General features: G+C 43.0%; 1 protein-coding gene across 5 annotated transcripts in view; it reads left to right on the forward strand.

The window, feature by feature from the left end:
* faf1 (Fas (TNFRSF6) associated factor 1) overlaps positions 1-21,600 on the forward strand; it is a 521,459-nt gene that overhangs the window by 252,895 nt on the left and 246,964 nt on the right. For all 5 annotated transcript variants that reach the window (XM_070886900.1, XM_070886901.1, XM_070886898.1 and 2 more), the window contains one exon: positions 69-155. In XM_070886900.1, the coding sequence (XP_070743001.1) occupies positions 69-155 (87 nt within the window). The remainder of the gene's footprint in view (positions 1-68; positions 156-21,600) is intronic.

The following is a 21,600-nucleotide window of genomic DNA, read 5'->3' on the forward strand; positions in this document are numbered from 1 at the left end:
CTTGAGATGACTTTAAAATAAAAACAAAATTAAGTGTATTACATCTTTTTAAACTTTTCTTTTATTAGGTAAAGCGCAACATTTTTGATCTCACAAACATCCATGTCCGCCACCAGATATGGGAAGGCTGGCCTGCCTCTGCTGACGATGACTCTGTGAGTGCAATTTATTTTCAAAGAATTTGTACTGTGCTTCAATCCTTAGTATTATGTAATGAATAGGCAAGAGACTTTCTTTCAGCAGATGTTCTTTTATGTACGGCTGCTGCTTTTGTTAGTATGTGGTTTTGATATATTTTCATTTCTGCATTATTCTTTTTATATGACCATTGTAACCATTAGCCAAACATCTTTTCATAATTGAAGAGAAGCGTAGGGCACAAGAGCTTACTTTTCAGATTTGCCCATAGTTGAGACCAGTCAGCTGTATAAACATTTCAAGATGTTTTAGTATCTGCATGCATAAAGGCTTTCCTCTGAAATAATTCAGCCAGCCATTCAATACATTCTCCAACTTTTTTGTGAACTGATTTAACTTTTTAACATCAATTGGAATGAAAACCTGTTCACTGAAGCTTAGAATTTTGTTAGCTTAATCACTTTGTTGATGCTTGAGCTGCCACTATGATTTTATATAGAAATATTTAAAGTATGGGGTAATTATTAAAGGACTGTTGAGCTTTTCTTTTGGAAAAACTGGTGCAGTGAAGCAAAATGCTACTTTCATAGTTTTTGTCTTACAAATGTCTATTTTTGACTGACCAAGTCATTGTTCATAATTAGAATGGTGGTTTGCTTTGGGTGACATTTTTGTCTTAAATTTTCTTTAATTAATCTCATTCAGTTAAATCCAGAATGAGCGGTGTTGATTGTATAATTCAAAGTAAGTGTATTCTTTGTTTTTCTCTCTCTCCGTCGCTCTCTCTCTTTATCTAGTTCTATCTATCATGAAAATGACGGACAAGAAAATACCTACTGGTCCATCCAGCCTGTCCTACAGAGTTGTGATGCCTTATGCATCACAATAAATACAGTCCCCACCACCACGAGCTATGTAATCTCCTGGAAGAGGTGAAGAACTGTTAAAAACCACCTTTAGTTGATTGAAACTAGTTTAGGAGACCACATTGGGCATGATTTATATTACTGGATACCTACCCCTCATATGAGGTGATTTTGCAGGGCTATGAGGAAAGAACAGGGGAGTGGGACTAATGGGATAACTCTTTTAAAGAGCCAGCACAGGTACATTGGGCTGATTGACTTCCTTATGTGCTGTATGATTCTACGATCTCCGACCCAACCAGAAACATGTGTAGCTCTCTTGAAGGGATACAACGAATCAGCATTCACTACACAAGCCAGCAACCTGTTCCATGGATCAACTAGTCTCTGGGGAAAGAAGAACTGCCTAACATTCAATTTATTTCTGCTCTTATGTAACTTGTTAGTGAGATCCCAGGTCCTGCCAAACCTATTCAGTTGAAATAATTGATCGACATAAACACAATCTATTCCATTCATTATTATTATATCAACTATGATCAAATTACCCCGAAGTGTACTCTTTTATCTAAATTATAGTGACCCAGCTCATTGAGCCTATCTGGATAACTAACATGTTTTAAACTGGAAATCAATCTTGTGGCCCTCCTTTGCATCCTTTGCAAAGCTTTAATATACCCCACCGTGTGAGGAGACCAAAACTGGACACAGTATTCTAACTGAGGCCTAACCAAGGTTTTGTACAAAGACAAAATATTTTGTCTTTTATTGAATCGTCTTGTGAATACACTCTGTGTATCCTGTCCACTTTATCGATAGTTTCATGAACATGAACTTTTTCAAGATTGATGCTTCCTTGTTGGTTGAAGCCATGTTGGGTGTCCCTAATATGACATGCTCTAACCAAGTGGTCATGTATCACTATTTCCCTCCCTCTTTTGGCTCTCCCTCTTTTGGCTTGCTCCCCCTCTGCTCTTCTCCACACCCCCCCCGCCCCGCGCGCGCTCTCCCTCTCTTGCATCCCCCGCGCGCTGCCCCCCCTGCTCTCTTCCAACCCCCCGCGCGCGCTTGCTCTCTCTCCCTCTCTTTCCCCCCCCCCCCCCCCACGCGCTCTCTCTCTCGCGCCCTCCTCCCCCCCCCCGCGCTCTCACCCCTCCGCGCGCTCCCCCCCCCCCGCACTGCGCTCTCCCTCTATTCTACCCCCTGCCCTCTCTCCCCCTCCCCCACCGTGCTCTCTCCCTCTCTTCCACCCACCCCCTTCTGCGCTCTCTTTCTCCCCCAACTCCTCCCCGCTCTCTCTTTCCACCACTCCTTCCCCCCCCCCCTCCCCGCTCTCTTTCCTCCATTCCTCTGTGCTCGCTTTCTCTCTTTCCCCCCCCCCCCCCCCCCCAAACCACCCTCGAGCTCTTTCCACCCTCCCCCACCTCACTTGCTCTCTCTCTCTCGCAGCTGCCATTTTGGTAAGAGCCATAGCGCTGCTGTTGACTGTGCTGGAGGAACCTCAAATTTAAATAAGCAGATAATGGCGTCAATAAGCATGCAACAACTGCTAATTTGGACGTTCTCACTCTCCATTACACTGTGACCTAACCACGCACAGACGAGCATGCGCAAAGCAGCGCTGCAGAGACAGTGTCAGCGCTTCTTAAAGGGTCATGCACATCTTTCAGGTAAGTTTGGATTTCAGCTTTTGGACTGTTTATTTTATATTTTATTGAATTAGTGGCTTGGCGCAATAGATTTAAACATTTTAAAGTGTGCAGGGAGTGCAGCTGAATGCTTGCAAGGCTTCAGATAATAAAGGCAGGCCTCTGAAGACAGAAAATGTTGGAAATACTCAGGTCTGGCAGCATTCGTGGAGAGAGAAACAGAGCTAACGTTTCGGGTCGTGGTGCTGTCTGACCTGCTGAGCATTTCAGCATTTTCAGCTTACATTTCAGATTGCCAGCATCCGCAGTATTTGACCTCCGAGAAGAACACTTGCTCAAAGTCCTGGGTGGCACATGGAGATGAAGCAGAGGCAGCAAAGGGGACAAGCTGCTCACAGAGGGAAGCGGAAGAGGAGGATGCCATGCAGACAGCCACTTTTTGGCTGGGTATCCAGAATCGAATCATCCGCCTGCAGTACCAGTGACCACAACCCCAATTCCCCTTTCAGCATTTGTCGCACACCTTACCATCCATCTGTTACTGACCCTCGCAGCATCCTCTTGGCCACGGTGCTGAAATAAAAGCCACTACAAAGCAAACTTTACAATCCAACTATATCCATTTTTATATTATAGAAACATAGAAAATAGGTGCAGGAGTAGGCCATTCGGCCCTTCGAGCCTGCACCACCATTCAATAAGATCATGGCTGATCATTCACCTCAGTACCCCTTTCCTGCTTTCTCTCCACACCCCTTGATCCCTTTATCCCTCAGGTCCATATCTAACTCCCTCTTAAATATATCCAATGAGCTGGCATTAACAACTGTCTCCAGTAGAGAATTCCACAAGTTAACAACTCTGAAGAAGTTTCTCCTCATCTCAGTCCTAAATGGCTTACCCCATCCTTAGACTGTACTCCCTGGTTCAGGACTTCCCCAATATTGAGAACATTCTTCCTGCATCTAGCCTGTCCAGTCCCGTCAGAATTTTATATGTTTCTATGAGATCCCCTCTCATCCTTCTAAACGCAGTGAATACAGGCCCAGTCGATCCAATCTCTCATATGTTAGTCCTGCCATCCCTGGAATCAGTCTGGTGAACCTTCGCTGCACTCCCTCAATAGCAAGAACATCCTTTCTCAGATTAGGAGACCAAAACTGAACACACTATTCCAGGTGAGGCCTCACCAAGGCCCTGTACAACTGCAGTAAGACTTCCCTGCTCCTATACTCAAATCCCCTACCTATGAAGGCCAACATACCATTTGCCGCCTTCATCGCCTGCTCTATCTGCATGCCAACTTTCAATGACTGATGCACCATGACACCCAGGTCTCGTTGCACTTCCCCTTTTCCTAATCTGCCGCCATTCAGATAATATTCTGCCTTCGTGTTTTTGCCCCCAAAGTGGATAACCTCACATTTATCCACATTATACTGCATCTGCCATGCATTTGCTCACTCACCTAACCTGTCCAATTCGCCCTGCAGCCTCTTAGCATCCTCCTCACAGCTCACACCGCCACCCAGCTTAGTGTCATCTGCAAACTTGGAGATATTACACTCAATTCCTTCATCTAAATCATTGATGTATATTGTAAATAGCTCGGGTCCCAGCACTGAGCCCTGCGGTACCCCACTAGTCACTGCCTGCCATTACGAAAAGGACCTGTTTATCCCGACTCTCTGCTTCCTGTCTGCCAACCAGTTCTCTATCCACATCAGTACATTACTCCCAAAGCCATGTGCTTTAATTTTGCACACCAATCTCTTGTGTGGTTGTGTGGGACCTTGTCAAAAGTCTTTTGAAAGTCCAAATACACCACATCCACTGGTTCTCCCTTGTCCACTCTACTAGTTACATCCTCAAAAAATTCTAGAAGATTTGTCAAGCATGATTTCTCTTTCATAAATCTATGATGACTTGAACCGATCCTGTCACTATTTTCCAAATGCACTGCTATTTCATCTTTAATAACTGATTACAACATTTTCCCCACTACTGATGTCAGGCTAAACAGTCTATAATTACCCGTTTTCTCTCTCCCTCCTTTTTTTAAAAAGTGGTGTTACATTAGCTACCCTCCAGTCCATAGGAACTGATCCAGAATCGTAGACTGTTGGAAAATGATCCTCAATGCATCCACTATTTCTAGGGCCACTTCCTTTAAGTACTCTGGGATTCAGACTTTCAGGCCCCGGGGAAGTCTGAGGTCATGAAACTTCTTTGGGCACTGGAGCCAGATCATGGAGGTGACATTACTGGCAGTGGCCCATCCTCAGTGATGTGGTCCCACATCATTCTTTCTGGAGGGCCTCTCTTCCAGTATTGACCTACTGCACAAAGCTGGAGTTCTATGTGAGAGACCCTGGATGCCCCTTCCCTGGTTTGTTGTACCATTTGTGTTGGTGCTGAAGCACTTTTACCACTTTATGTGCAGAAGGCAGTTCAGCTATAAGAGCTGAAGTCTGCTATTTTGGAATTATTTTTAATGTTTATTTTTTTTCCAGAAGGCATTTGAACTCTAAGGGCCAATGACTGACTGACTATTTTCAAATGATTTTTCTTTTCAGAAGGCATTTCCCCTTTTAAGGCTTGACACTGCTTTCTAAAGTAATAGGCTAGCTTTAAGACAGCGCTGCCTTGCTCCAAGGATGCTATGGCCACCTGGGCTACATTGGGCCTCCTGTAGAGAATACCGCCCAAAACAGTGCGTTACACAGTAGGTTTCGCATTCCGATCATTTAAATCAGCAGGCAGGCCCGAAATACCCAACTATTGGGTCTGATTGGAATGGAATGGATTGGAACCGGACTATTGGCCTTGCGCACATTTTGCGGGTGGCTGTTAATTTCGGCCCGCAATGGCACTGACTGTTTCCTGGCCTAATCAAATTTCTCGGCCACAGTTTTCCTCCTCTTCATAATTTTCTCAATGTTCTAGTTTTCAATATTTTGGTAAAAATATTCAGTTATTTTCTGTTGTTGATGTAGTTATCAAGAAAATTAAATTCAAGAATTGCACAAGATGCTTTTGGGACTTTACAGCGGTGGATTGCCATAATGTCTTGCCTCCATTGCTTACAATTGAAGCATGATCAAGATAATTGCACTAGCTCAGTCTGTATCAAATCGAACCGACTGCATACACTGCAGCACATCCTGCAAAAGAAAATTGCTGAGAAGCCCCATCCATTATACCTGACCACAATTGGTTCCATGATGGCCTTTCGTTGTACTGCTCAAACTGCGTGATACTACTGAACCAACATTATCTGGTAATTCTATCCAATCAGCACTCCGATTACTGAGTCCCTCCAGCATCATACTCCACTGACAGCAACCAGTTCAACTAAAACAACACCAGACACCAAACAAGGCCATAAAGCACTTGTCATCGTCTCTTGAGGACTGTCTTACAGCTTGCACCACTTTCTTCCAAAAATCTAACTACTAAAGGGAACAAACATAGGCTACACCTGCTGCTACTGCCTGTCCTTGGACTCAGCCTGCCACTGAATGGGGTGAATTGGCACTGGTCACGGTCAGTTACTATCTCCTCTAACCATCATTAGCCAGAGGTTAATTTAAGTGCTAACTGTTATCAGATCTTTGATACAAATTGGGATGATGTTTGGAGCCCATCTCATTTGTGCAGTATTGGTGGACACCATCAGTCCTGAGCTGTTTCAACAGAAAGAAAATGGTTCTTTTATGGCATCATTTGGCACAGGGCAGATTGGCTTCTCAAAGTACTGTTGACCAACTATTATCCACCCTGTCGTGAGCCACTGCTATTGGCTTTGGGCAGTACTTGTAGTCACAGACCAATGGTCTCCATCTGTGCTGTTAATTTTGGGTGCACCACTCCTGAGGCATCCAACACCTACTATGGTGCTACTTATTTCAAAGGTGAGTTCAGCCTTCTGGGGGGCCTGTTTTGTTATCTGATGCTCCTATACCCCCTCCCTTGCCACATTGTGCGACCGGACGGTCTGCACCTGGGCAGGACCGGAACCAATGTCCTAGGGGGAGTGTTTGCTAGTACTGTTGGGGAGGATTTAAACTAATATGGCAGGGGGATGGGAACCAATGCAGGGAGACAGAGGGAAACAAAAAGGAGGCAAAAGCAAAAGACAGAAAGGAGATGAGGAAAAGTGGAGGGCGGAGAAACCCAAGGCAAAGAACAAAAAGGGCCACTGTACAGCAAAATTCTAAAAGGACAAAGGGTGTTAAAAAAAACAAGCCTGAAGGCTTTGTGTCTTAATGCAAGGAGTATCCGCAATAAGGTGGATGAATTAATTGTGCAAATAGATGTTAATAAATATGATGTGATTGGGATTACGGAGACGTGGCTCCAGGATGATCAGGGCTGGGAACTCAACATTCAGGGGTATTCAACATTCAGGAAGGATAGAATAAAAGGAAAAGGAGGTGGGGTAGCATTGTTGGTTAAAGAGGAGATTAATGCAATAGTTAGGAAAGACATTAGCTTGGATGATGTGGAATCTATATGGGTAGAGCTGCAGAACACCAAAGGGCAAAAAACGTTAGTAGGAGTTGTGTACAGACCTCCAAACAGTAATAGGGATGTTGGGGAGGGCATCAAACAGGAAATTAGGGGTGCATGCAATAAAGGTGTAGCAGTTATAATAGGTGACTTTAATATGCACATAGATTGGGCTAGCCAAACTGGAAGCAATACGGTGGAGGAGGATTTCCTGGAGTGCATAAGGGATGGTTTTCTAGACCAATATGTTGAGGAACCAACTAGGGGGGAGGCCATCTTAGACTGGGTGTTGTGTAATGAGAGAGGATTAATTAGCAATCTCATTGTGCGAGGCCCCTTGGGGAAGAGTGACCATAATATGGTGGAATTCTGCATTAGGATGGAGAATGAAACAGTAAATTCAGAGACCATGGTCCAGAACTTAAAGAAGGGTAACTTTGAAGGTATGAGGCGTGAATTGGCTAGGATAGATTGGCGAATGATACTTAGGGGGTTGACTGTGGATGGGCAATGGCAGACATTTAGAGACCGCATGGATGAATTACAACAATTGTACATTCCTGTCTGGCGTAAAAATAAAAAAGAGAAGGTGGCTCAACCGTGGCTATCTAGGGAAATCAGGGATAGTATTAAAGCCAAGGAAGTGGCATACAAATTGGCCAGAAATAGCAGCGAACATGGGGACTGGGAGAAATTTAGAACTCAGCAGAGGAGGACAAAGGGTTTGATTAGGGCAGGGAAAATGGAGTACGAGAAGAAGCTTGCAGGGAACATTAAGGTGGATTGCAAAAGTTTCTATAGGTATGTAAAGAGAAAAAGGTTAGTAAAGACAAACGTAGGTCCCCTGCAGTCAGAATCAGGGGAAGTCATAACTGGGAACAAAGAAATGGCAGACCAATTGAACAAGTACTTTGGTTCGGTATTCACTAAGGAGGATACAAACAACCTTCCGGATATAAAAGGGGTCAGAGGGTCTAGTAAGGAGGGGGAACTGAAGGAAATCTTTATTAGTCGGGAAATTGTGTTGGGGAAATTGATGGGATTGAAGGCCGATAAATCCCCAGGGCCTGATGGACTGCATCCCAGAGTACTTAAGGAGGTGGCCTTGGAAATAGCGGATGCATTGACAGTCATTTTCCAACATTCCATTGACTCTGGATCAGTTCCTATGGAGTGGAGGGTAGCCAATGTAACCCCACTTTTTAAAAAAGGAGGGAGAGAGAAAACATGGAATTATAGACCGGTCAGCCTGACCTCAGTAGTGGGTAAAATGATGGAATCAATTATTAAGTATGTCATAGCAGTTCATCTGGAAAATGGTGACATGATAGGTCCAAGTCAGCATGGATTTGTGAAAGGGAAATCATGCTCGACAAATCTTCTGGAATTTTTTGAGGATGTTTCCAGTAAAGTGGACAAAGGAGAACCAGTTGATGTGGTATATTTGGACTTTCAGAAGGCTTTCGACAAGGTCCCACACAAGAGATTAATGTGCAAAGTTAAAGCACATGGGATTGGGGGTAGTGTGCTGACGTGGATTGAGAACTGGTTGTCAGACAGGAAGCAAAGAGTAGGAGTGAACGGGTACGTTTCAGAATGGCAGGCAGTGACTCGTGGGGTACTGCAAGGTTCTGTGCTGGGGCCCCAGCTGTTCACATTGTACATTAATGATTTAGACGAGGGGATTAAATGCAGTATCTCCAAATTTGCGGATGACACTAAGTTGGGTGACAGTGTGAGCTGCGAGGAGGATGCTATGAGGCTGCAGAGTGACTTGGATAGGTTAGGTGAGTGGGCAAATGCATGGCAGATGAAGTATGTGGATAAATGTGAGGTTATCCACTTTGGTGGTAAAAACAGAGAGACAGACTATTATCTGAATGGTGACAGATTAGGAAAAGGGAAGGTGCAACGAGACCTGGGTGTCATGGTACATCAGTCATTGAAGGTTAGCATGCAGGTACAGCAGGCGGTTAAGAAAGCAAATGGCATGTTGGCCTTCATAGCGAGGGGATTTGAATACAGGGGCAGGGAGGTGTTGCTACAGTTGTACAGGGCCTTGGTGAGGCCACATCTGGAGTATTGTGTACAGTTTTGGTCTCCTAACTTGAGGAAGGACATTCTTGCTATTGAGGGAGTGCAGCGAAGATTCACCAGACTGATTCCCGGGATGGCGGGACTGACCTATCAAGAAAGACTGGATCAACTGGGCTTGTATTCACTGGAGTTCAGAAGAATGAGAGGGGACCTCATAGAAACGTTTAAAATTCTGACGGGGTTAGATGCAGGAAGAATGTTCCCAATGTTGGGGAAGTCCAGAACCAGGGGTCACAGTCTGAAGATAAGGGGTAAGCCATTTAGGACCGAGATGAGGAGAAACTTCTTCACCCAGAGAGTGGTGAACCTGTGGAATTCTCTACCACAGAAAGTAGTTGAGGCCAATTCACTAAATATATTCAAAAGGGAGTTAGATGAAGTCCTTACTACTCGGGGGATCAAGGGTTATGGCGAGAAAGCAGGAAGGGGGTACTGAAGTTTCATGTTCAGCCATGAACTCATTGAATGGCGGTGCAGGCTAGAAGGGCTGAATGGCCTGCTCCTGCACCTATTTTCTATGTTTCTATGTTCCACTTCTAAGGGAAGCAGAGAGCTGCCCCACTCCTGTGGCGGAAGGTCCTGCTGAAGTGAAGTGAGAAATGAATTGGATACAGCTGTGATGTGTCCTCCGGATGAAGTACCTGTCAATGTTTACATGTGAATACAAACAACTTGGACAAGGTTTCACTGAGCTTTGTGAAACCATACCTGACGAGGGGGAAATGCCTTTTGGAAGGAAAGGATATAAATTGGTGTGCAAAATTAGCAATGTCTGTTCAAAAAAAACAGAGCCTATTCCACCAACAGTTCAGATTCATGGTCCAGTTGTTCAGAGATCTGGATGGTGTGCCCCCAATCCACTGGGCTATGTTTCCACTGCGGACTGAATCCTAGCTTGACGGGTACGGTAGCATAGTGGTTATGTTACTGGATTAATCTGGGGATGTGAGTTCAAATCCCAACACGGCAACTGGGGGAATTTATGTTCAGTTAAATAAATAAATCTGGAATTAAAAAGCTACCATCAATAATGACCATGAAATTATCATAAAAACCTAATTGGTTCACTAATGTCCTTCAGGGAAGGAAATCTACCATCCTTGTCTGGCCTATATGTGACACTAGACCCACAGCAATGTGGTTAACTTGTAACTGCCCTGTGAAATGGCCTCGCAAACCACTCAGTTGTAACAAACTGCTACAACAAAGTCAGCATTGTGGGAGTACTTTCACCACATGGACTGCAGCGGTTCAAATTTGCTGCAGTTCTTTGAAGATGTAATGAACAGGGTGGATAAAGGGGAACCAATGGATGAGGGGTATTTGGACTTCCAGAAGGCATTTGACAAGGTGCCACATAAAAGGTTACTGCACAAGATAAAAGTTCATGGGGTTGGGGGTAATATATTAGCATGGATAGAGTCTGAATAAATGGTTCATTCTCTGGTTGACAACCAGTAACTAGTGGGGTGCCGCTGGGGTCAGTGCTGGGACCCCAACTATTTACAATCTAGATTAACGACTTGGAAGAAGGGACTGAGTGTAACGTAGCCAAATTTGCTGACGATACAATGATGGGAGGAAAAGCAATGTGAAAAGGACACAAAAATTCTGCAAAAGGACATAGACAGGCTAAGTGAGTGGGCAAAAATTTGGCAGATGGAGTATAATGTTGGAAAGTGTGAGGTCATGCACTTTGGCAGAAAAAATCGAAGAGCAAGTTATTATTTAAATGGAGAAAGATTGCAAAAGTGCCGTAGGACCTGGGGGTACTTGTACATGAAACACAAAAGGATAGTATGCAGGTTCAGCAAATGATCAGGAAGGCCAATAGTATCTTGGCCTTTATTCCAATGGGGATGGAGTATAAAAGCAGGGAAGTCTTACGACAGCTATATAAGGATTGGTGAGGCCACACCTGGAATACTGCGTACAGTTTTGGTTTCCATATTTACGAAAGGATATATACTTGCTTTGGAGACAGTTCAGAGAAGGTTCACTAGGTTGATTCCGGAGATGAGGGGGTTGACTTTTAAGGAAAGGTTGAGTAGGTTGGGCCTCTACTCATTGGAATTCAGAAGAATGAGAGGTGATCTTATCGAAACGTATAAGATTATGAGGGTGCTTGACAAGGTGGATGCAGAGAGGATGTTCCCACTGATGGGGGAGACTAGAACTAGAGGGCACGATCTTAGAATAAGGGGCCGCCCATTTAAAACAGAGATGAGGAGAAATTTCTTCTCTGAGGGTTGTATATCTGTGGAATTTGCTGAATTGTAGAGCTGTGGAAGCTGGGACATTAAAAAACTGTCTATTTATGTCTTAAATTTATTCAAACGAAAAGGGGTTATGGGGAGCGGGCAAGGAAGTGGAGCTGAGTCCATGATCAGATCAGCCATAATCTTATTGAATGGCGGATCAGGCTCGAGGTGCCGTATGGCCTACTCCTGTTCCTATTTCTTATGTTTAAAAATGTGGCTCATTACCACCTTCTCAAGGGCAATTAGGGATGGGCAATAAATGCTGACCTTGCCAGCACCACCCACATCCCAGGAACGAATAGATCCACGCTGTATCTTCTGTGAATTAGTCGCTACACCTGATGGAATAACTCTTTTTTAAGTTGACTTTCATGCAGCATCAGGCTCTCTCAGCAGCGACTTTTCAAACATTCTCTTAATGGTGAAAGCTTTGTTGACAAACTGTTTGAAAGCTGTAAATGTCATTCACAGAACCTTCAAGACGTCCCTCTCCTAGCTCCTTGGGGCAGAACTTCACATTGTGAGTGTTGCCCACATTGTTTTCAGGTTTGGATTGATTCTGCAACAGCAGTGCTTTTGTGGCTTTGGCCACAGTCCAAGATTACCATCGTGGAACTGTCATTCTGGACAGGGGCATGAACTGCATTTCTCACTGGAGAATTCGACAAAGCTGCACGTCTCGATCATTCCTCAAGCAGTGATTCCTTTCTCCCCAACTTTTTTTAAGGCCCAAATTTTCCCCAGCACTGGGCACCGTTTATTTGGCGTCCAGTGAGTTTTTTGACGCCGAAGGCCAGTTCAAAGATTCCCCAGTGTTGGGGCGCCGGCGTGTACTACCAGCTTTGGCGCCAAACATTCTGGCACTGGTTAACCTGTGAAAAGATTCCCACGCCATTTCTGGGTTTAAGGCCAAGTTTCCACCCGACGAAAATGTTTAACCCGGCGCACAGAGCCTATTATCATCATAGGAAAAAACCCTGCCTTCAGCTGGAGAAACCCGTGCTGGCTCGCTCCTATCCCCGGCCGAATGCACTCCCTCACTAAAACTTTAGCTATCAGCACAATATAAAATACTATGTCACCAATACCCAAGTATAAAAATAAAAATGTTAATTGAAAACTTACCAAGAATGCTGTTCCTGCGATGTTGAACTGCATTCAGGACATTAATTTTTTTTTTTAATTTCACCTTTTTTCCATTGATGTTTCTGGATCCCAAAATCTTCAAAAATTCTTCAAAGCTAGTCCATCTTCCAAGACATCCACCAGGTTTTGCAAAGAAGCTGGCAAAATGAAGATTTCCTCTCTGAGCAGCAAGGGCAGCCTTCTGCCGTTTCTCCTCCTCGACTGCAGCCACTGCTAGCCCCGGCCGGAGGTCCTCCATCCATGCGCCCCACTGCTACCCCAGGCTGACGGTCTGCACACAAGGCAGTGCAAGACACTCCAGGCTCAGGGAAAAGCAGCAGTGATTTCTCATAAATTACATTGTTAAATAATCCCACCACAAATCTTTAATGTTTAAATGAAGTGTTGGAGTGCTTAGGTGGGCAATAATATACAACAATATATTTGTGGCGATATTAATTTGCATGTTTCTGTACAAAGTTGCTCATGGGTCTTATAACACTGGGTCAGGGTCACTGATACAAGCCCCATGGTCCTGCGTTGCATGTATCAGTGACCCAGAAAAAATTAGGATCCATGAACACCTTGGTAGTGGAACCTGCCCCTGTATCATTTAAACTAATATGTTGCAAGGGTTGAGGCCATTTTACATGTTGTGTCCGTCCCTTTATCCTATAATATGTTTTGAGTGCAGCATTAAGAAATGAAGTGCAGGAGTCAGGTTAAAAGTCCAAAATAGATATGTTTATTAAACATTTGTACAGCACAGTGGTAATTAGCTTAACATGACTTGTATTGAAACCTTTGTACCTTTAGAAACTTTAATGATTACAGTGGCAAACGTTATAAAAAGCAATCGACCAGATCAACCAATAAACAAACAAGCAAGACATCAATCCTTCTCCTTAGCGCTGTACGCCAATCCTGCCCCAGTAAATGCCGCTACCCCTGTGCGTACCCGTAGTTGCAGACTGCTGCTTCCTTGGACCCCTTAACTCCAGGTTTAATCTGGATTTTTTCCGCTGCGACGTTTCTTGCTGTTGGTTTACAACAGAGGCAGAGCCAAAATGTGTCGTTGTGGAAGGCCCGGGTTGCTCTTCATTATCATCCTCAGCCTCAGGATCAATCCTTGATTTTGGTGCAGTACAGAAAGCGTACCTCGCATCAATGACCGCCTGGGTTAGCCTCCCTATTGCCGCTACGACTTCGCTCAAGTGTCCCGAAAGTCTTTCCACCTGTGATGACCGGCCCCCTAACACTGCCCTCACCCCCACCAACGGTTTCCAGGAGCAAGCACAATTGTTAGATGCTCTCCCCGCTCATCCCCTCAAGATGTCCTATGTTCTCCGAATCCATTCTTTCTGCCTCAGGTCTACAGTGCACCTGCCTTTGATGTTTCGCAGGTGTGGCTTGCTGCGACACACCTGGACCTGCAGTCCCAGACATCACACCTCGAAAAGTCCCGTCGCTTCACTCACTCATGAGAGGGCTTGGAATGCTCAAGGGGTGGTTCATCTCCAAATTCAAGGCAACCATGTCATCGTCGTTTATGTCTTCTAGCGTCCCATCATTCTCCTGATTTGGAATATCTGGAGTGGCGGTTTCCTGAACATTCTTTCCTTGAACTTCAGGTGCATCTTCTGTCTCCTCCTGATGCTCAACCTCTGCAAAACAAAAGATAGATGGCAAGTTAGCAGCACTGAGGAAGGAGAAGCGTAGGCAGCATACGCAGTACGTAACATTTAGCCAACCCAGACTCTGCCATTTGCAGGGCTTGCCCTCAATTGGGAAACTGGGACCAGCTTCTTTCCATGTTGATGGTTGGTCTTCTCGTGTGACATTTAATCATGGACGCTATCGTCTGCTCCACAGCTGTAAGCTGCAGCCTACTTGGTGGACCTCCTCCAGTTTGTGACTGTTCTCGGTTGATCTGTGACACCATCTTCTGCAAAGAGGAAAATGGAACTTTTAAAGAGAAGGTCCTTCTGAACACATGCGCATGCTCACACACGGATCACATTTACAAATGATATTGCAGTGCGTAAATATACATATGCTTAAAAACCCACGAATGTAAATATAACATTACTTACAGTCACTGCTTGTCCGAGGTCGTGCCACTTTTTCAGCTGTGCATCGGTTCTCAGGGTGAGGGACATTCCATTAAAATCGACTGCGACCTGGTCCCAAACTTTTGCGAGTACAGAGGGTTTAAGTTTCTTTTTACCGAAGCTCCCCTTGTTTTCAATAACTTCCCACCTACTCGCAATTAAGTCTACCAAGGGCTCAATTTCTTCCGCGAGAAATCTCTTCGCCCTTACTGCTTCCCCTTTTCCGGCTCTGTCTCTGCCCCTTTCGCCTTCTCTGCGCCCTTCGATTGCAGCCATCTCGTGATCAAAGCTGTATTTCCTACCTGCAAATCCGCCTCTGCCACCTATGGATTTCCAATGGTGATCCACACAGTCCCCGTGTGCTGTTTTTATACATAGTACAATTTTTTTTCTTTGCGCATGCAATTACTGAAGCTGATGCAATCACTTGCCTATTTTTTTTTTCTGGAGCGCATGTGCTGTGCGGTTCCGGCGTGCACTTGAAGCCCCGTCCTGCGAGTTCAGCTCGGGTAGTGCAGCGCCAGAAGGTGCACATGGTAGAAGGAGACTTCATTTTTTTTATTTTCAGCGCTGAGGGGCCAAGTAAAAATGGGCGTCCAGGTAAGTGAGCGCCATTATTTATTTTTAGGGAAATTTGGACCCTAAGTTTCTTGTTGACTTCATTGTAATCTCTCAGCATGCTGCCATAAATGTGACAAAGATAATGGGAATATAAAAAATGTGTCTTTAGCAAAGTGATCTTTTGTGCTACTTCACAATCTGGCTACCAATAATGCATGAGTTTATTACCTTTATGTAATCTTGGCTTCTTGTATCATCATCATATTTGAAGATGAACAGGGAATCAGATCCCATCACTAATGTCCAAGAATGTTAAAAAACTGTCACTGGTTTTCAAAAGATAATCGCATTTTAATTTAAATTGCAATAGGTTGTAGATGTTTTGTGTCAACATGCAGGTTAATATTTTACAAAATGTTACTTAATTTATTTTTAAATAGTAACAGCCTGGCCTTTTTCCATTCCAAGTTATGATCATTCTAGTGATTTGAATGTTAAGAATAAATCTTTCTTGTAATTCGACCTCCAGATAACATTCACAATGTTAAAAATTATTCTTGCCCTCAAAATTCTGAAAAGATGCCCTTGTTAAAGTGTAAAATGAGAATCTGACATGATTGTGTGTTTCTACTTTGTCACAGTTGAACTTCCTCAGCATGAAAACATTTACCTACCAGCAGAAGTCTATACGTGCTTCCCTAGTGAGGATGTGCTAAAACAGAAAGTGTTATTGATGACTCGTACAGTATCCCATCCCTCATTAAAGTGAGAGCTGCAGCAGACAGTGTATTCTTACTACCTAAAGGGATCCAAAAAATAATATATTAAATGAGTGTTGACTTAGATTAAGTTAACTGATGTTGCCAGATGAGCCAGGTCCATCAGGTTCAGAAGAGATTCAAGATTATACAGGAATCCAATTACAGCAAGCCTATCTAGTTTCCTTGTTTATTGAGCTTGAGGTTAACAAGAAATGTAGTGAAAATGGTTCCCATGGCAGCGTGGGTCTTTTACACATCCAGCAAGTAAATTTAAATAAATTGAAGCAAATGCTGGTTTTGAGTATTTGATTTTATGTACTGCAATCATCAACTCTAGAAACTGAGGTACAATATTCTGTACCATGAACACAAACTTCAAATAGGTAAGTATCATCAGTCTTCGTAAAATCTGTGACAAGAAGCACCCACGGATTAATTTGTTTTAATTGTTCCACTTTGAAACTAATTTGCATGTTGTGATGTGGGTTCAGGTCTATGAAAAGTAGAGCTTAGGCAGTAGTGAATGACAGTTACATATCACACCACAGGGGGTTGACAGACATCATACATTGTTATGAGGAGTCTTTCCATAATTGCTGACATTTATCCAGTGTTTCACAGTATTTGCTAATGTATTAATGCAGTCAATCTTTGAGAGGCCGCTCATACCTTTTAGCCCTGGCTTTTATGGTTTCTTAAATTCATAGACCCACTGAAACTTATTCCCTTCTGGTTGCCTTAGTGACAGAGCTCAGAGATAAGCCTAGGTAGAGCCCTTTTGTGATTGCTTTCAGGTGACATTCAGTGATAGCTTGAGTAGAGTGTCCTTTTATAGTTCTTGTAATTCAGAAAATGATAACAGCTTTCATTGCTAAGAACCAAGGGCTCTAGACCGTTCCCTGATGGGATTTATGTTTGATTTGCTACTTCATGCCAGTGAGAGTCGTGTGGATGATGAGATTATGTAGTATGGCACAGAAACCTAAAGGGGTCAAAATAACAATGCTTACACTATTGTTACAGGCTAAACTTTTAGCCTCTGTTTTCAAGAGTTGTTGGAAAAAAAACCAAAAATGCATATTTAATAAATATTGCTCATTTTTGCATATTATTTCCTTGCATTATTTTTGCATTAAAGTGGTTATTGCAACCAAGAAAATGACATGCTAGCCAAGGTCTATCAACATCCTTGCCATCTGCTGTAGTGCACAAGTTTGTGAATACCTTCATGCAGAATGTGAAAAGGACAGAAGTGCCCTTGTCTGTTCTAAAACATTGTTTAAACCATTCAACAAATGACACAGGCCCTTTAAAATTGTTTTCCCTTTACAGTACTGATGTACCTTACCCAAAGCTTTACCTCTTCAGGCTAATTTGGGGTATTACACTTTCTTCTGTGAGTGCTTCTTCAGTTTAAGGAAGCATCAAAATCTGATATTTCTTCTCTGGAAGGTTTGAAGGTCTTTGCTGCCCTGCTAATTAATAAATACATTTTTAAATTTCTCTCTGTCTCTTTCTTTTTGAACCGCTCTTCTTCGACTCGATGGGCTGAATAGCCTCCTTCTATGCTGTACTATTCTATGATTCTACAGAAGTGCAATCGCCAGATCTTAAATAAGGAAAAGGCAGGTGCGCTTGGAATGTTGCCAGTTAACTAATAGAGCCTCTTTTGTTGAGGTTTTTGATTCAATGGAATCTTTTATTTGATAGATCTCCAAATAACACTGCTCACATCCACTCTCTTAGACATCCCACCCACTTTTCTCTGGTGGTGTGGAGGGGGATCATATCCAACAAAAGTGTGCCAGGGACTGTTGGATTACACTGGACTCCATTTGCTACATCAGCTCTTTTGAACTTGCACTTTCAGACTTGTTGCAGGTCTATCAGTGTGCTTCTGGAAAGATAACATGATCATCTGGTATGTAAACAAATTGAGTGGGACCAGATTTCAATCCCATTGTAATGTTGCATTGCTAATTGCATACTGATGATGAAATTCTTGGATTGAAATTCTTGGGTCAACACTTAGCTTGAACTGCTGTGTTGTCCATTTTAGCTGTCAGCCTACACTTCCCGAAATGAGCAGATGATCCATCTGGAGGTATCCTCGTAGGTTTTCCATGGTTAGATTCATTCTTTGATCGACTTTTTTGAATTGCTGGTCTCCATCTTCTAAAAGAAAGGTGGATAAGTTAGCTTGAAGTTCAGCACCTGTGTATTTAACTTCCTCAATTTCCAGGGTCCTCCAGAAGATGAAAATAGTACAGGCAACTGCTAACTCTATCCTGGCCTCAAACTATGGCTCTGACATCCTGGCATTTAGCAAAGTTGCTGACCAACAGGATGGAATCTCTTGTCTCAGCCAGCAGGTTGGATATTCTACCCAGACCGTACCAGTTTCTACTTGATGGCCTGCTTGCTGAGAAGTACCACTATTCAAGAGGAGTGCCTGACAACTGCAGTGGCTGATACCTTAATACCATCTCAGAAGCCATCCACTAATCATGGTTACATCATAAAATCTAAAAAAAATATGATTGGTGTTCTATCAAATCTTGTAACTTCGAGGCTCTGAGATTCCTTAATCTTGGATTATTTCCAACATATTTTAACACTATACCGGGAATTGAGATCCTTGTTTATTCGGCAGCAGTTGCAACTTTGCAAGAGCTTCTTTACTCTGGTAATCCTGGTAATGGCATCATCAGCTCATTTCTAATTTCATGAAGTATAGAGATTAAACCCTCTCTCTTTCCGCCCTAGTCTTTCCATGATAGTTAATTCTGATTCTCCATATAATCACGTATCTTTCTTGGAGCTGTTACGAGCTCACTTTGTTAATGCAGTTTATTTTCTCTAAAAACAAATTTGGCAGCTTTGCAGCTCGCTCTGGCTTTGGTTGATTTTGTCATCAAGCTTCACATACTGTTTTATGATCCGTCTTGTAAGCCCTGACATGCTAAAACATCACCTAACTAACAAAAAAAAATGGTTTCCGAATTCCATCTCCAGCCAAAGATAATTATTCCAATCATTAATCATGGTTACATCATAAAATTAAGAAATTTGGTGTTCTATTAAGGCTTGTAACCTCAAGGTCTGTGACCTGTAACCTGTATCCTGTAACCTCCTCTCTTCCCACTGCCCACGGCCCGAAACACTCCTTCCAGGTGAAACAGCGATTTACTTGTACTTCTGACAATTTAGTGTACTATATTCACTGCTCACGATGCGGTCTCTTCTACATTGGGGAAGCCAAACGCAGATGGGTGGTGACCGCTTTGCGGAACACCTCAGTTCAGTCCGTAAGTGTGACCCTGAGCTTCTGGTCGCATGTCACCTTAATTATCCACTCCACTCTTACTCTGACCTCTCTGTCCTCGGCCTCTTGCACTGTTCCGATGGAGCTCAACGTAAACTCGAGGAACAGCACCTCATCTTTCAAATAGGTACTTTACAGCCTTCTGGACTCGACATAGAGTTCAACAATTTCAGACCATAACCTCTGCCCTTTTCTTTCTCATATGGCAGCTGTTGATTCTGTCATTCCCATTTACACCTCATCTAGACTCACCTTTTGTTTAACTTGTCCTATTACCATCTTCTTTTGCCTTTCCCCATCATCCCTTTTGTCTTTCCCCATCATCCCTTTTGTCTTTTAATCTCTCCTGCCTTCCACCCTTTCACAGACCTTCCCCTTTGTTCTTTCTGCCCCTGCACTTGCTTAAAAATCTGTTACATCTCTAACTTTTTCCACTTCTGACGAAGGGCCATCGACCTGAAATGTTAACTGTCTCTCTCTCTCTACAGATGCTGCTTGACCTGCTGAGTATTTCCAATTGTTTGCAATCTGGACCAAAATGCATTGGATACTGTAGTGTATTATTCACTGTCACATAGTAGGTAGCAAGCCTTCAAGATTATTCAAAAGGGATTCCATTAGTTCCACATCTTGGGATCATTTGAAGCAGATTCCAATTGTGTCATCTGCAAAGCTGCTCATGGAGTAGTTCTGAAAGAAGAAAGACAGACTTGCATTTATATAGCACCTTTCATGACCACCGGACGTCTTGATGCGCTTTACAGCCAATAAATGTACTTTTTGAAGTGTAGTCAGTGTTGTAATGTAGGAAATGCGGCAGCCAACTTGTGCACAGCAAACTCCCTCAAACAGCAGTGTGATAATGAACACAGAAACTGTTTTTTGTTATGTTGATTGAGGGATAAATATTGGCCAGGACACCAGGGATAACTCCCCTGCTCTTCGAAATAGTGCCTTGGGATCTTTTACGTCCACTTCAGAGATCTCTCATCCAAAAGACAACACCTCTGACAGTGCAACACTCACTCAGCACTGCACTTGAATGTCAGCCTAGATTTATGTGCTTAAGTTCCTGGAATGGGACTTGAACCCACAACCTTCTGACTCAGAGGCAAATGTGCTACCCACTGAACCACAGCTGACAGCTTGATAAAGCACCATTGCTTATACTTTATGGACAATCATTTGATTGGGTCATTTTTTGATAGATGGACTTTCAGCTACAAATGATTGTATCATCCTTGTTGTTCTACTTAGTCAGTTTTCATCACTCTTTACATGATCCCAAGAATGAAGAAGAAAGAAAAAAATATCTACCATGTCAGTGTTTGTCTTTGTTAAATTAAAACACCCTTCCCTCAGTTCTTTCTTGCAGAATGCAAGGAATTTGATCTCACTTTCTCCTCTTCCATTAGAGTTTGGTCAAAGCAAATGAATGTTATTCAAGTATGGTGTGCCTTTATTGCAGCATAGGAGCAAGGAAATCACTCATGATCTCATGATATCACAGACATCAAATTTGTCTTAAAACCACATCATATCATCCCATGTCTATCTTCCCTCCTCCAGTGACTGAAAAGTGCCTGTGCCTGGTAAATCTGTTATTGTGTGCAGGGTGTCTCTCTTCACAGAATGACCTCACAATGTAGGTAATCTTTCTACTCTCTCTCCTTGCTTGAGACCGAATTACTTCTATACTTGTGTCCTCCAGTTTTCCAATCTTAATCTTAACTAAACCTGCTTACACCTGCATCAACATTTTTCTCTAACATGTTCTAATTCCCAACATTCAATGAACTTGTCTGCATATCCTTGGCCGTGCATATTTTTCTAAGCGTTTTTATTGATATCCATTTCCCTATATTTTCTGGAACTTTGTGTGAAGCCTGTTTTAATGATTTGCTTAAAATTAATGATGCTTTTTAAGCATATTCTCATATTATTTAATGAAGCAATATATAAAGCATTCATGCACTTTCCTAATTTAGAATTACATAGTTCAGATTGACTATATTGCAAGTTGACTGAACACTTGCAATGATTTGTCTTCCAGCAAAGGTAGGTTGATGATGCATGTATTTTTTTTAATTTGTTCCATTGCTTATTAATTTAATAGGGTTGACAAGTAAAATTTCCGACAAAATTAAAAAGTTGTTACATAACTGCAGTTAGTGGGGAAAATATAAACTTCAGT

This window comes from Pristiophorus japonicus, chromosome 8 (genome assembly GCF_044704955.1).
Source record: "Pristiophorus japonicus isolate sPriJap1 chromosome 8, sPriJap1.hap1, whole genome shotgun sequence".
Classification (NCBI taxonomy): Eukaryota; Metazoa; Chordata; class Chondrichthyes; family Pristiophoridae; genus Pristiophorus; species Pristiophorus japonicus.